Raw genomic sequence first — 17172 nt, 5'->3', positions numbered from 1 at the left:
GTTGCTATGAGTTGTAACATATTTTAACATAACAAAACTGACAAAAAGCCAAGTTTTGTCTTGCTGAAGTTTTTTTAAAGATGTTTTGAGCTTGTGGACTTTGAACTCAAAACTCTTTACCAACACTTGAATTGCCTTTACTAAGGCATATGACAGAGGCATTCTTCCCTGACTACTGACTGTAAGTTGTGGAAGTCCATCCAATTTTACTAAATAAACTAAAGTTACCATGAAGTGAACCTTGGGATGAGTAAAATACACAAGAATTGAAGTATGATAGTGATGGAGATTGTTCTGCACAAATCTTCAATTCTCCTTAATTTTTTTCTCTAAAACTGCATAGCCTTTTCAATAAATTCTATGTGGATGGGAATATGTACCCTGTAAACCAAGACCAGACTATTCTTGCGTTTCACAGAAATGCATCATAATGACAGTCAATTTAGAGGCAGAAAACAGTAAATGAACAAGTCTGGAAAAGTTTCTTTAGTATTTGCCTACCCATATAGATGGTTACAAAAGTGTTGTATTTTGTGTTTGCAAAGGTAAGAGGACTAAGTCTTGCACTTGAAACGAAACAGCTACACACCAGCTACTAGAAGTCTTTATTTTCTAAGATACACTTCTGAATGGCTGCTGGGGCATAGGATGGGGCACTGAAGAGGTCTCTTTGGCAAGGCAAAGCATGTGTGTGTGCAGACGGGTGCAAAATGTGTGATATTCTTACCTGCAGAACAGACTGCCATAAAAAAGTCTCATTAGAAGTAGTCCAAATTTCAGGTTCTGAAGAAAGCCCCCAGCTTTCTCATCAGGAATTAATCCTAGGCTGAATTTACAGACATGTATGATTCATATTTCCTTGGTCTTGAAATACCTTCATGTATTCCTTTCCTAGCCACTGAGGAGGAGACTGTGATGTTTGAGTGATCAGACTTGGTGAAAAATATGTTTGTCCTGCAAAATATCCCCTCTGTCTTTCTTTTTAAAAGAGGCTTCTCTTCTCAAGGTCAAGACTGTTGGAAAATCCATCGAGACTCAGGAGATCAATAGCTCTGTGGTTGTTTTGGGCTTTTTCTTCCCTGGCAACTTCAGGTATTACTGGCTTTCTGGTTTTGTTTCTTTAATGGGAGGCTGAAAAATGGTAAGTGTGCAGTGAAGTTTCCAATGCAAAGAAAGCATGACATGTAGTTTCAAAGTGCTAAGTCTTTCTACAGAAGACTTTAAAATGAAAAGCAATTCTACAGAGTGACTATTTCCCCTTGAAGTTTTTTGGGGTTTTTCTTTCCCGGAGAACAGTGTGTTGAGACCAGCAGCATTTCTTTGGTCTATCTGTTCTCTTTGATATTAACACTACTTTTCAGTTTAAAAAACAATTTTTAAAAGACACCCCAAAGAGATCTCTGATATGTCATGGACAGGACCTTGAACTACTTCATGGTGCCTCAGGGAAGTTCAGTTTGCAGTGTATAGAACAATAAAATCACAGAATGCTAAGAGTTGGAGGGAACCATAGAGATCATCTAGTCTCAACCCCCCATGCCATTGGCAGGGACACATCCCATTAGACCAGGTTGCTTAAGGCCTTGTCCAACCTGCCTTTGAACACAGCCCGGGTTGGGACATCAACCTCCCTGGGCAACCTGATCTCCAGTATCTCACCAGACTCACAGGAAATAATTTTTCTAATATCTAACCTAATTTCCTGTCTTTCAATTTGTACCCATTACTCCTTGCCCTATGACTACAGCTCCTGATGTACAGTCCCTCTCTGGCTTCCCTGTAGGCCCCTTTAGACGCTGGAAGGTTGCTGTGAGGTCCCCACCCAACCTTCTCTTCTCCAAGTTCAACAGCCACAACTTTCCCAGTCTGTCTTCATAGAGAAGGTGCTCCAGTACCCTTAATCCTAATCCTTGTAACTAATCCCTTCTTACTGGTTGAAAGGTTTCCTACAATGACACTAAACAATATCACTGATGGAAGTATGAGTAAAGAAGATATGGGGTATCAACTGTCTACATAAGATCTTGTAGAACTATTGTTTTAATAATTCTTTTTGAAAAGATGATTGGACGTTTAAGCTTACAACTAAAAAACCATCAGATTTTATATAATACATGTACAAATCATATCATGTACAAACCTCACAAACACTGCTCACAAAGTTAAACAACTATTCACATTGGTACCAAAATGGACAATAGAAAAGAACTTTTTATTCAAGTAAATTACTTGGGAAATCTAGAATAAAGAGAGTAGCTCCTCCACTACTGCCAAAAAATGACAAAACCAGGTGACTTCATGCTTAGACTAGACTCCTAAAATGAATTAATGCAGTTCAAAAATTGTATTATTGAGAATATTAACAAAAGTAATGATTGTTAAATAATGGATGCAACCAAAAAATCCAACCTGAGCCACTCGCCCTACAGAATCAGATTTAATGTTAAGTATCGCATATTCCAATTCTCAAAGCCAATGTTTACAGTTGCTGAAGTACTAACAATCTTTAATGTCATCCATACTTTGAATAGGTTGGACCCAAAGGATTTACTTCAAAAAATAGAATTTCATTCCTTAAGCAAGATCACTTTCCTTTGGTTTTAACTGGGCTTTTTTTTTCTTAGGTATGTGGTTAAAGGGGAGAAAATTACATAGTAGAAGTAGTATGGTTTTGCCTTGTTTTGTTGTTTTCGTTTTTTTAAAATATAAATTGCATAAGGATTATACTCCTCTTCTAAGAATGTACTTGACAGGTATGTTTCAAGAGCACTTTCCTGTCCCTGAGGACAGTAGTTATATCATCTAATTTCAGACACCCAGCTCACATAATTTACATCATTCTCTTGCAGTTCTCACTAAATAAACCTCAGGAAGTAGGCAATTCACATACCCTAAATAAGAACATGCCTAGGTGCACAAGGGAGATGGTGAAATTACTCTGTTAAGCATTAGATTATTTTTAGTGTTTTGCTTTCAACCATTTGCCCAGCTATTAAAATTAGCTCTATTAGTTCCAGAGTTTCTTAATTTTGAAGAGTTAAGCAACACATACAACATGGGCATTCTTCCTCTCTACCTTTCCTTCCATTACTAGAGACATCTTATGAAAATGGTTTACTGTGTATTTTAATGATATCTTAAAGAATCATCAGAAATTGCCAAAATCAGGGAAGTCAGACATAAAAAGAATAATTACACAAATGCAATGTAAGATCTTCCTTTCAAGTTTCTAATTTTCTAGCAAGAACTTTTATTTTGAAGGAGATCCTACTTGAGCTAGATTCCAGCAGCTTAGGCAAAAGTGCAGGAGTTTGGGAAGCAGCAGGAATTGGGTCAGAGAAGGAGGGGAAAGCACCAGGCTCATTCCAGGGGAGCACAAGAGGCCAGCAGAACAGTACAGCTGGCCTTCACCAGCCATCACAACATCAAAAAAGGTTGGTTGAGGGCAAGTCAGATCTAGGTCTAAGTTTCTATATTAATCCGTTCTTTGCTTACAGTGACAGCAGGAACATATCACTGCTGAATTTCTTCTCTGAATGTGACAGAAGAAATAATAATCTTGTTCAACAGAGCAATTGAATTTACCAGAATTCCTCTAGTGTGCCCTAAAATGTCACAGTTCACTATAGTACTGTGCAATGTGAAGAAGTTGCTGTCTTCTATGTTATACAGAAACCTTTCAAAAAATGCCTAACTATCTGTTTCCACTCCAGAAAGCTTTCAAAACCCAAGTGGATAAAGTTTAGAGCATCTTGATCTCATTTCATAGCTGTTCTTTGAGCAGGAGCTATGATTAGAGAGCCTGTGAGCTTCCTCACAACAAAAAGTTATCCTCTGAGCAGGTTAAATAACATTCAAACCCAATAATTTCAAAAAAAGGAATATGCACCCCTTACTTGATAAGGAAGCATAACTCTATAATAAACATCCAAATACTAAGATTTGAGTTTAAATTAAAATATGAAACACCCCAATAATTATTAACTTGAAGATTTTCCTTAAAGCCAAGTTAACAGTTCTGCCTGATTCACAAAGTACCTCTACTATAACACAACTACAATACTTAAGCTTGTAGAAGTGAGTAGTTTTAATACACACAGTGAAAAAATCTACTGAAGAGATTTCTATATACAACTTTTAATGAAAACTCAGAGAAAGAGCATGACCTAGCAGCGAGACCTTTTGGTTTTTCTTTGTTGTACAGCATTGGATTTACATGCAGCATTATTAAATAGTAGCCTATCTAGACAATAACATATCTAAGATATAAGCATCATTCCAATTAAGTCCATTTTCACTAAGGCAATGAGTCAAAATTCCCTATTAAAAACTTGCTTGAATACAAAAATAGGAGTTTTAACTAACAAGCAACAAACATACACATATATGTTGTCTGATCAAAACATTATGCAATAGAAATTCCAAGTTTACGTATTACAAGAAAAAATGAGGTAACAGGTACAAGTCATGGTTGACAGGAAATTGAAGACTTTCAAAGTTTGTCCCAGAAGAATCCTCTTATATTTTCTTTCTGAAAATGTGTTTTATCAGCTTCTTAAGGTGCCAAAAATGGAATAAAGCTTGTTATAAGCAAACATATTCTCTTCGAGAGTGAAAGAGCAAGTTCAACAGTTATCAAAAAGCAGCACTTGCAAAGTTCACCAGATACACTATTCAGCCTTAGACTATAATTCAAATACTAAAACTGAATAGTTTTTATTAAAAATTTTAATCCTCATGATGCATAACAGACAATTCCTGGTCATGTGAAAACTTTAAAACTCAGTCACATCTGAAGTAGTCAAAAATTTTTAGCAAGTTTTTTTCTCTCCAAACCCTACTTTATGATCAATAGTTTTCAGTTGGAGAAAAACTAAAAAAAAAATCACAACTTGAAGAATGTGGAAAATATTTTTTAAACAGGAAATATATCTGAGGAAACTTAATTTTACTTAAGAACAGAAATATGTAGATAGAACAAAAATATATACTTTTTAGTCGTAATTATTTTAAACATTAGATTTGATTACCTAGATTCTGCTAGAAAAATATCTTCTTGGACTAGCTGTTGTTCAGAAAAGGACTGATCAGTGTCTCAGACAAGACTCCAAAGAATTCTAATACCATGTTTAAGCTACATTTTACTTCCATTTGTCCTGGCAACATTTACTCATGACAGCAGTACTCAGTCTATAGTATATTGTACGATGTGGGAGTTCACAATAATATTACATAGTTGTTCAACATTAACATAGCTGAAAAAAAGGCAAGATATTGAATTACGGGAGTTTATCTTCAGTGCAAGACTTGTAACTGTTTAGTACACTTATCTCTCAAGCAGTTGATCTGAGTTACACTGCTTTTGAAGAGCATTAGGATTTTCCAGATGAGAATTAAACTGAAGCAACTAGACTTCAGCACTGTTATGCTCAAGGGATATCAATGGAATTTTAGACATATTCTGGAGAATGTTAATTTCAATTCTCACAACTATTTACTGAAATAATAAGACACTTGAGTTCTAGTAAAACTCTGGTGACTCAAGTAATGCTGATTTTTGGGGTCAGAAAAGAACTATAAATACAAAAGTAGTCTACACTTAGGCTGCTGAAATAACAGACCTCAGCTGTTTATGCTACAACATAAAGGGCAGAAGAAAACATGTCTGGCCAGCAAAGACATGTTATAACAAAATCCAACTGAACATTTTTCAGGTGTTCAGGTTAAAAATGACAAGCAATAGGATATAAATTAAAGCATGACCTTCACACCTGTGATTTCTGACCTTTTCCACTCCCGTCAGGCTCTTCCAGTTCATACAAGGACATGAAACCCCTTACCTCAATCACTGTTTTGACAGTAGCCCCCTTCAAACCTTTAGCCCTCCCTCTCCTCTGCCACAGAGGCACCTGCCTCTGCTGTGCTCGACAATCCTCTTGGCAGCAACAGCTCTCACCTGGCCAGCCACCCCTGACACACAGTACTGCTCACCTCATCCTGCACATGAAGATACAACACTTGCCCCATGACTGCACAGGCTCCTTCTGTGCCACCCCACACCTGCTTCCATGTGCTCCAACCCACACTGAACACCATGCCTTTTCATCCGTCACACAATAAGTATCTAGTGTTAATGTCAGAGCAGAACGGAGCTTCCACATTTATTGAATAAATGAACTTGCTATGGTAGTGTTATTTCAGTGCAGTGTAAACCAGCCTGGGTGACTCTCACATGCCCTGCAGCTAAACTCACTGTAGGGAAATCCACAATACCTTTTCTTCTGAAAAGCACCTAGAGATTGACCAGCAACTTCTGGACTAATGGCAAATAAGTGAAAAGAAATGCCACAAAGAAGACAACACGCAAATGCCCTTGCAGCAGTACCGTCCTCACCCAGAAGCGCTGACTGAACTTTACCTTTGCTGAAATGTAGGATGCAGAAGGAAAAGGCTCAGGATCAGCAGAAGTTACCAGGGTGCACAAGGAAAGGGCTCAGTTTAGCAGCTCTTCTCCATCACACATGGAGTGCCACATACACACCACATCATCAGAAAGGCAGGGAGCAAGGGGAAGCACAGTACTTTTCTGTACTCCAGACACATGAGAAGTCCAGGGAGTCTCCAGTAATCAGGGTGTAAGGTTTTAATATTTTTCTTTTTAAGTCAGGGCAAGCAGACTGCCTGCAGAGAGCACCCTTTCAGACAGCACAAGCAGCCAGATGCGTCTACCTAGTTGCCAATTTATTATTAGGAAAAGCCTCTATAAAAACATGCCCATTTAACCAGGATTAACACAGTCCTGGAGGCTTCACTTTCCATCTCCTTTGTGCATATGTTCATGCATCTTTATTTATAATAAATAAATAATACTTATTTATTTATAATAAAATCCTTACCTATTCCAAAAATTTCTTTATTTCAAAGAGGTTTATAAACTTGGGGTTTCTTCAGTAATAGCTCCCCAACAAACTTGAAGGTATCCTTAGCAAGACAAAACACTGGTGTTTTGAGAATGAACAAGAAGTAAACCTCAAAATGCAGAGTTATTGTTGGAAATTAATTCTAGCTAGTGATATCTAATAGGACAAGAACCTAAAACTAGGCACTTACACTGCGTACATTAAGTAGATAGAAAAATGCAATGAATGTAAAAGTTTTGTAAACTCTATTCTACATCGTTAAAAATGACAACTGGGTAGTTTCAAAAGTGTCTTCATTCACGCTCAATGGAGAGTAAACTTAGTTACTACACTGGCATACCAGAAAACATATTTGCATATGCAGAACCAGATGGGAAATCTTCAAACTATCATTTTTTGATAAGAGCAAACCACACTATTCATGTGTGGACTTTATCACAACTCCTTTTCACAAAAATATTAATAGAAAATGTCAATATTCAAACAGTTTAAATGAACTTGTTACAGAACACAGATAGATCTGCAACATTTGTAATACTCTTTCAACATGCACATAGCATTGTCACAATGCACCATTTCTTCTGAAACATATAATACATGCACTGATGACAGTATAAAAATAAACAGAATCACTCTGTTAAAAAAAATAGTGTAAGAGGGTTTTTCTCATTTGAAAAATGAATATTTTTTTTTCCAGATGCTTAACAGTATTATTCTCTTACAAAAACTGAGATGTTCTGCACAATTTTAGTTTCACTGTGCTCACTTTGAATTGCATTACATATCTGAAGTGTTAATATTCCTCAAACTTTGATGAAGAGCTCTTAAACTCTATTTAGGCTGAATTACACAATGCTTAAAAAAACCCAAACCCTAGTATTTCTAGCTGTGTTCTAACTTTATTAAATATTTCACTTACTCTCCATGGTCCCAATAAATTATGCGTTTTATTGAGAGTGACTCCTTTACAATTACTTCTAATAGGCAAGATATATCCATTGTAACTTGCTACTTCTATAATAAAATAATAAGTCCTACCTTTCTTAAAGAACAGAGCACAGCATTCCTAGTGCAACAAATTAGAATTCAGTTTGAAGTAGAGCCACATTTCTCTCGTATTTTGAAAAAAAGTTGAAAAATTTTACAACTGTCAGAGAACTGTTCCATTACAGCCTGCTTTAAACTTCATAATCCAAAAATGCTGTAAGAGTCCCTTTTCTTCCAAGAACTTGTCCAGTCCCATCAGCCATTTAAAGAATGTGTACAAAAATCATTTAATTGGAATATTCTATGAAGCAGGTAATTTTACTAAGATCTCAGACATTGAAATACTGATTCCTGTTAAAGGGACACCTACACTAACCAGTGTTCAAGGGCTGATTGAACTATAATGTTTCCCCAAATCTCATTTCAAGAGATTTTTCTCTCTCCTTTTTTTCTCTTTTTTTTTCTTTTTTTTTTTTTTAATTAAAAAAATATTACAAATCCAAAAGTGAGTCCATTTTTGGGGTGAGATGCGGGTTTGCTTCGTTTCCCCAAACAACATGGGAGAAAGTCCCTTTAACAAGGAAAGAGATAGGTATCACTTAATCAGGATGTGGGAATGGAATCTGTACCTATGGGTAAATGGCAATGCGTTCTGGGTTGGTTCAGCCCTTGGTTCTGAGTTCTGCGTCACTTCTGGCATCGCTCGCTCGTCATCTGTCCCGTTAATACTTTCTGGAGTTAAAGGAGACTGAATATCCCCTCCAGCTGATTCCTTAAGTGAAACAAACAACACATTAAAATTACAAACTGACCTGCCCAGAAAGGCTATGTGCATAAAAGCTCTAACATTTGTTCTTAAACAATACACAAATTTTAGGTAGCATTAATATGATGTTCAGATTTCCAGCATCCCTCATGGTCACATTTCATTTGTAGTTCATACAGAAGTACATTACCAAAAGATTCACATTATCTTGTACAAAACACAAGTGACCTATGAATTCTTTACAAGATCCAACCTTCCACTTAGTACAGACCACCTTGTTACCTGGAATTACATTCCACCCTCATTCTGATACACGGTGGGTGACTCTCAACACTCAGAATTCTTGTCTCATACTTTACCTTCTAATGCAGTGAAACAAACAGTTCTGGTATTTGTTTCAAAATCTAGCTTTTGCACTGTTTATTAACCAAAGCGAACAGTGCGAGGGCCATTGGGGGTGTGTTCACAGTTTCACCTATGAGCCATCTGCAAAGAACACTTGCTCAACAAAGTGCAGGCAAAAATTTTCATAGGCATGCTAGCCTGGCCTAGCTTTTGCTACTCATGGTATTATCTGGGAAGGAGAATACTCCAGATATACCCAGGTGTACACATAGCTATTACTATGCAATTGGCCATCCAAAGAACTTATTGGTTGCCTCCCAGCAGAAGGCTGGGAGTTGCTGTGGTTTTCATTACCCTTCATCACACCAGCATGTACATTTGTATGTACATTTAAGTGTGGAAGAGAAGAGAGTTGACAAAATAAAGAGGCAAATAAATTATTCTATACAAATGGCATGGTTTTGTCTTCTACTACTACTACTACTACTATTACTGTTATTCTTGTCATCATCCAATAGGATAGACAGTTCCCATTGACAATAAATGAAAGACTTTCTGGATCTAAAAGTTTTTCTTCTATTTTCTCTTCTTTTCAAACAACATTATTTATGCATTCTAAAAAATTACATACCACACTATAAAGAATTTGGATGGCTTGTACCTTTAAGATGAAATTCCTACACTATTACTTAAATACATAAAATCAGAGCCTACTTATTCAAATGTTTCAAGTTTGAATGCACAAAAATTATTTCAATAGAAGGAAAAAAATGTGCAAGTTCCATCTAGGCTTATTTTTCAGACTTCTAATAGGCATGAAATTCAAGTAACAAAAACTAAGGCAGACAAACATTCCAGTCTACGTAATATCTAAAGGATCATGGTCTGCAAATTCATGAACAGAAGAAACATCAGTTCCTAGTGTGTGTCTCTTCCACAAAAAGTACACATTAATCATCACAACTACACCTGCCTGATAAGTAATTTATTTGCAGACAATCCTAACAGAGCTGATTATGAACAAAGCACCAAATATAATGGAAAAAGCCACTTACACAGAAAAGATTTTTCATAAGTATTTACAAATAATATGTTCCCATTTTATATTAATTAGAGAAGTAAAAGTATTTTAGGAACATTTTGTACTCTGTAACGAAGTTTTTATTTCATACCGTTATAACTTCACATATCCAATCCAGATTTTACAAAGTTGAGGAAGACATTGTGGTATTTAGTATTTAAACATTATAGTGGGGTACTCATCAAAAGACATATTAAATGTCAACATCTTAAAAAAAACCCCACATGCACTTACAAAAGAGTCCTTTAAGTAAAACAAGTAGACATTACAGCAGAGATCAAACCAGCTTTTAGTGATAACTAAATAAGGAGCAGAAAAAAAAAGGAGTTGTCATTGGTTCTAAAATCATGAACAAACAAAAACAAGTCCAGCATGTTTAGTTATTGAGTATTATACTGTCTTCTCAGTAAGTATTCCATACACTTCCCTGGCACAGCTATTCTTTATAGTGCTTCTCTGTACTGGCTGGCAATGGCATAAGTCTGCTGGCTAGTGCTACCCTAACACATATGAAACATTTGTTACTTCATAGAAATTCACATAACATCCCAGAAAGCGACTTTTTCACAAGCTCTAAGTAAATTTTGAACTTCTACAGAGAAAAAGATGAAAAATTATAAATCCAGGTCATTTTGCCAAAACCAACCCATTTCTTGCACTAAATATTAAGTGATTATAAAACTTTTCAGGCAATAGCTATTCCTAATAGTTTGCATGGGAGGGGCTCAGAATCACGGACAAGACTATTTTGACTAAATTATCCACCCCACAATTTCAGAAACTAAAAGAAGTCTTAATCTGAAAAACCTATCAGAGTACAGCCACGCTCAGAAAAAAAACTGAGGTTCAGATGCCAACTGATTGAGGTGAAACCTCTCAAAGACTGATGGGGTGCAACTGCAAACTGTACAGACTGCTCTATTTGTTTCTGTACTCAAACCTAATTAAGATTACTTTTAATAAAAAAAAGGGTGGGGGTAGGTGGACACAATTGTCAGGCTATTGCTTCCTGCAGCTCAGTGAACTCCAGATCTAAGTGTAAGTGTACAGGAAAGCTTGTAACTGAGAATAGACCATGGGTGGCTTGCCACTGCAAGATCCATGAGTTTATGACAAGAGCAAAATAATTCCCTATATTACAAGATGGATCTGGGAAACACGAAATGACAGAGCAGGGGAGCCAGTATTTTAGTTTTATATAAACATGGTAAGAGGATTCCAAGTTTTTATTACCTAAAGCTCACTTAAATGGATACCAGATAGTATAGCTATGTGCATAGGTGGTCTTAGAAGTCCCGAAATAGACAGCTTCTTTCTAGACCAAAGCCTCCAGACATACCAGATATGGATAAGTAGTATGGATAAATAGTACCAGATGTGTACTATTGTATGAATCCGTCTTCATACAGATGGGTTTAAATTACAGGTTCTCTGACTCAGAAACAATGCTTTACTGTTCATCCCAAGAAAGCCCAACACACTCAAAGGGACTTATATATAACAAAGCAGCATCTCTCTGTTAATTTGGTGGTCCAGGCCACTGTCTTTCTCTGAAAAAGTTCCGTTCTCCTTACAGGCAAGGTAAATGGTGATTTTATCTGTTACCTGATATTCTGGAAACTTAAAGCAAAGCCTGCTGGTAGACAGGCAGAGAACAGGCAGTATTAAAGATAAAGGGAGAATGAAGAGTTTAAAATTAGCAGCAGCATTGCTGAGGGGAAAAGGAACTCCTGCTATTAAGTAACTGCAAATTAGGCTATGTATGGTTTTCTTTCTACTATGTGTTTCACACACTGAAAAAAATCTGAAGAACATGTTTCATCAGATGAAACAAAATATCCAAAAAGCCCACACAACTTCTACTTCCTGACCATTGAGGCACTTTATAGGAGCAACACTTTGCTAAAAGTTCATAACACCTGAGAGAAGCAGCCTGACTTCAGTGGACTTCAGGCAAAACTGCTCTGAAGTTTTAACATGGCTTGAGTCTGCTAAATATTTGAACTACAAATACATATCCAATTTCTGAGATATTTTTGCTGTTATTTCTTGCTCTCTATTTCTCTGCAGTTTCCCAAGTTTTTGCAGGGCATTCCAAATTGAAACTCACATGTACCAGTTGTATTTGCAGGCTTGCATCAAACAATACTGAACAGCAAATGTCTTGTGAAGTGTTTTGTTACATTAGTTTTAGAAATATCTCATAAAGATTCAACCTGTAAGGGCATACAGAGGCAGAAAAATGTACTTTTACTCTTTTAGAATTGTGTAGTAGAGAGGATGGAAAATGTACGATATCCAGTACTTGAATTAACTGGTAAATAATCAGGACATTTTTTAAAGCTGTACCAAGAGAAATAAAACATTCTATTTAAGCTTTAAGTTCGATGTGTGTATTTTCCAGTTTTGATGGGCTGTATTTTCCTACTTATTATTAATTTAATGCCAAAACATATCTGAAAGTCCAACACTGTAGAGGGACTGATCCTTTTAGATAACTGAGTTACCATTACAGAGTTCATATACCTCCCAATGTCCTTCCTGTCAAAGCTCCATTAAAAAAGCCGGGTTTCTGCAACGCCTTGACTGACCACTAAAAATATCTCCTTCCTCTTTTACTCTCCCCCTCTGCAATGGCTCTCTATGCAAAAGGGAAAAGAGAGCTATAAAATGATTGAAAAAGACAACAACTGAATTGTTTGCCTTGCAGCCACTTTTTGGTAGATGATGAAAATGAGAGCAGGTGCTCTTTCAAAGGTCTTCATGGTCCCACCTTCCCTCCCTAGCACCAAGCACTCATCCTACTCCCAGTCATAAACCCATCTGAATGAGCCCAGTGCCACAGAAGTGCTGGAACTTGCCATGATGTCATCGCTTCTTATCTGTTCTAAACTCTGAAGTTCTTGATTTGATTCCTTTCTCTCTAGGGAACTAGTAAGTGAAGACTACTATGCTCATGTGTCAGCACTTGCACTAACTGTATTACTCAGAATAATACGCCAGCTTATCAACACAGTGAAAAGCCAAGAGAAGAAAAGTAAGGCCTGAACAGGAAATTATTCTTAAGTGTGCCATAATGAAATTGCAGCCCTCAACAGGCATTACAGAATCACTCAGTAACATTTCTGTAACTGCCTACAGTATAAAATGTTAGGTTTCAACTGTAAAAAGAACTCTGTGCAGGAAAATGAACAATATTAATAGCTCACACAGTTTAAGATAAAACTTTAACCCTGATGAGCTGCTAGACAAAAGCATCTTGTCTCTGAGTGAATAGCTCAAATTTATGTCCAAACCAGGTAATAAGTCACTCCATTTGACAGTGTCAGATTTAACTTCTGGGTCCAAAATATTAATCAACGTGTCAAAAGAGAAGCACAGCAGTTTTTTTGCCTATAACATTAGGTAACTTGAGGCCTGGGTGAAGCACTTCACTGTTTCTAAAGTCAAGTGTATATAACTGACAAGTGTATAATATTGAAATACATACTTCCATTGTCTCTGTGGAATTTATCAGAAATTTAGAGACAGTCAAACTCATAAAACCCCCTGCCTTATTTTTTTTCCATTTCAGTGGAGCAAGCAGTTTCCCATTAACAGCTAAAGCCAGCCTAACATTTGGGCAAAATGCCTACTGGGAAAACAACATGAGGCTTATTCATTGTGTATGTTCTGATTTCCACTGACTTCTCTTGGTAGGACACCAGATGTAGCCTTCTGGTAGCAATAAAACTATTTGTACAGCATGCTGCAAACTGCCTGCCATCCTTACTCCATCAAAGAGCAGGAGCCTCTTACAGTGCAAAGCACTGAAGAGATACACTGATTCAATGAAAAAAGACTTCTCAGAAAAAAGATACAGCTACATTAAGTCTACTCAGTTCAGGAATCCCTGCTGTAGTTCTAAAGCTGTTGCATTCTCCAAGAGAAGGAATTACCTTTGTCTTCACTACTGCTTAAAACAAAACAAACAGCTAACTGTGTCAAAAACCTTGGGCAGTGGGAATACAAGAGAGATGGGGCAAGAAAGCCCCAAGGTATTTCTTTTTTCAAAGCAAATTCAAGGTATTTGTAATTAATTTTAGACACGACTAATGTAAATGTGAATATAGTAACTTATTCTCTGATTAGGCCTAGATTAACCCAGTTCATATTTTGAAATACCTTTAATAAACTCTTCCTGTACATCACGGCTAACTGTAATAAAACTCCAGAATCAGCTTGTGAATCTATCATCTTCCTTCAACACATTTCACAGGAGAAAACTACACAGTAGGAAATAAGTAAAAATAGTTTGCTGTTTCAACCTTTATTTTTGGTGCACTGATCATTCTATGAAAGTTATTTACAGTGCACCACCAGAACTCCTGTGGATACAATAGGAAAAAGTACAAAAAGTGTTTAGTATAGTTCACTTATATAACCATGTTTACTCATTTTCTTGGGAAAGCTGAAATAAAGGAAAAGGAATTTAAAAAGCACCCAATTTTATTTTCAAGCAAGTCCCTTTGACTCTTTTGCAGTATATATTAAACGTTTTTTTAAGATTTCTTGACACTTCTTGCTGACCAACGAGAGGATTCACAGTAAGTGAGAAATGCCCTGTTAATTTTTAATACATATGTATGTAAGAAACAATACAGTAGGTAGCACAGATATGAAATATGATGCTTGAATCAGGCAGTAAGACTCACTTGAGAGGGTGTACTTGTTAGCTCCATCTTTTCATGGGATTTTTCCTTTGCTATTCGTGCAGCTTCTTTGAATTCCTGAAATTTTTCAGCAAACTGAAGGTACATATGTTTAAAGAATAAAAAAAAGAAAAGAGAGTAAGAGTAGGCGTGAAATAATACATTACATGCAGAACAGAACGCTGTACTTTGCATTTCACAAAGTCAAATTCTGTCAGTAATTTTTAAAAATTTTTCTCCTTATTAGACACTCATTTAAATGACTTACAGAGTGACATACCTTTCAGGCATAATACACACTCTTTATATGTCAGGAAAATGACAATGCAATGAAGCATGATCTGTTGCTGGTAGTTTTAAAAAATTCACCACAGAGATGGCTAATAATAGGGACAAACTGCCTTGCACACTTGCTTTCAGATTCAGGTTTTACCCTCCTCAAAAAACAAACAATCTGCTTCTGAAGCCTAATGCGGTCACCATGAGCCTGGAGAGCTTTCAGTGTACTTTGCTCTTTCATGACTGAAACTGAATCCTTGAATACTGGTTGCTTCCCAAATTTTAACTGCATTTATAATTTCAATAGCTAATCAGAAAAGTAACAGTGGAAATACTGTGTTCATGTCTAGAACGGTCATTGACATCAATCAAGTTAAAGAACAAATTCATTGAACTAGAACTGCATATACTGAACACTAAATCAAGAAATTGCACATGGAACTGCCATATGAGGCTTTATTTCTATGCTACATGTACCACTTCCAGAAAATAGCTAAACCAGCAATTTAGAAATATATGCCCCCTTAAATTTGAGAGATTAAATCAATTTGTTAAGAATAGTGTCATGGGTTAGCAAGCATAGTCCCGGAGGTGATGCTCTTGCAAAGGGGTGCTTACAGCTCCCCTATGAGCTGACAGAACCTATCAGCTGGCCAGCTTGAATTTGGACAATTTTTTAAGCCACTTAAAGTTTTGACCGCCTCTGTGGTCCACATTTAAGAATGGACAAAGCCAGGGGGAGGTCTGTCTCATTTCCAGTGCTGGGACAGGTAGCTGCGGGGCCCTTACGGGGCCTGGCGGGCCCAGGCCAGGCCCTGCTCGGGCTGGGCCGGGCCACAGCCATCCTGGAGCCGATGGGCCCTGTTCCACCTGCGGCCCCCCCAGCCCTGCTATGTGCAGACAGAGCAGCCCCTCCCCCCTCCAGTGCAGCCAAGATTCAGCTGAAGCTGCCCCGCTGCCCAGCAAAGATCATGTGACCAACAGCGATAAGCAACATTCCAGCTGCAAGGCCTGGGTGAGATTAACCCTTTTAGTGCTGTGAAGAGCTGAAAACCTGAGGGAGGAGAAAGAGGAGATGCTTAAAGCTGAAAATCTGTTGTAAAGCTATGGGGGTGATAGACTATGAAATATCATTGTTGTAATTTCAGGAAAGCATGGGGGGTGGAGCGTTCAAACTGTACTTGTGAGCAAAAGCATCTGTACTGGAATAAGCAAATGCTGAAGCAGCTACAATTTGATGAGAAGTTTGAACAGGGAGAGATGGAAGTGATGAGGACTCTCGCTCCAAATCAGAAGGAGAAGACCTCAGTTCCTAGAGATGCTCACAGAGATAGTCCTAGAGATGAAGATGAGGAGGACCCTTGTCTCCCAGGGACAGGGGGAGGGCCTCTGTTCTTAGAGATGAAAATGCTCCCAGGGATGGGTGAAGAGAACTTTTGTTCCTGAACAGCTCAACCTTAAAATGGTACCCCAGTAGCTCAAGATTGGACCCTCGAAAGCAGTTGTGGGAAGACCTGCAAGTCGTGGGAAGAGACTCTCACATGATGCAAGCAGAGAACCAACTTGGGCGGCTGGCTCATTGTGATACTTGAAGTCATGAGAGAATTTCTTGTGGAGATGGTCTCCATAGTATGAGCAAGAGAGACTCCTCTTCCCAAATGAACTGAACAAGGTTATTATGGAAGTGGTAAACAGATTGAACATCACAAGGGTTGTCTTTTACATTGTCAGTAGGAGTTGGGACGAAGGTGGGGGGCAGGAGAAGTGTTCTGAAGGTGTGGTATGATTTTAATTTTTTTTTCCCCTTCTTTTAGGTCTGTTAATGAACTTCTTTATATTCTTTCAAGTTTTGTGCCTGCTTTGCTTTCTCCTAATTCTTATCTCACAGAAGGTAAACAGTAATGAGTATTTTGGACCAAACCACTACAAATACGGCCTGGTTTCTCTGGCTAGGAAAAAAAAATGCCTTCACAGTTCTCATCTTTCCACTACACTAATTGCTAAACTAGCCACACATTTGGTTTTGTGTCCTACTGCTTTTATACAGAACATTATCTTATTATGATCAGCTTAAGAGTGAAATGATTCTGCAAAAATATCAGA

At 37.4% G+C, this 17172-nt stretch overlaps 1 protein-coding gene across 2 annotated transcripts in view; it reads right to left on the bottom strand.

Annotated features, from left to right (window-relative positions):
* Window positions 1–17172, bottom strand: part of HOMER1 (homer scaffold protein 1) — a 324423-nt gene that overhangs the window by 45329 nt on the left and 261922 nt on the right. For both annotated transcript variants that reach the window (XM_032095988.1, XM_032095987.1), the window contains exons 4-5: window positions 14794–14886; window positions 8537–8679 (exon numbers count right to left, since the gene is read on the bottom strand). In XM_032095988.1, coding sequence (XP_031951879.1) covers window positions 8537–8679; window positions 14794–14886 — 236 coding nt within the window. The remainder of the gene's footprint in view (window positions 1–8536; window positions 8680–14793; window positions 14887–17172) is intronic.

Source organism: Corvus moneduloides, chromosome Z (assembly GCF_009650955.1).
Source record: "Corvus moneduloides isolate bCorMon1 chromosome Z, bCorMon1.pri, whole genome shotgun sequence".
In the NCBI taxonomy this organism is placed as follows: domain Eukaryota; kingdom Metazoa; phylum Chordata; class Aves; order Passeriformes; family Corvidae; genus Corvus; species Corvus moneduloides.
Note: the sequence above shows the minus strand (reverse complement) of the source record. Positions and strands in the feature narration are given on the sequence as shown.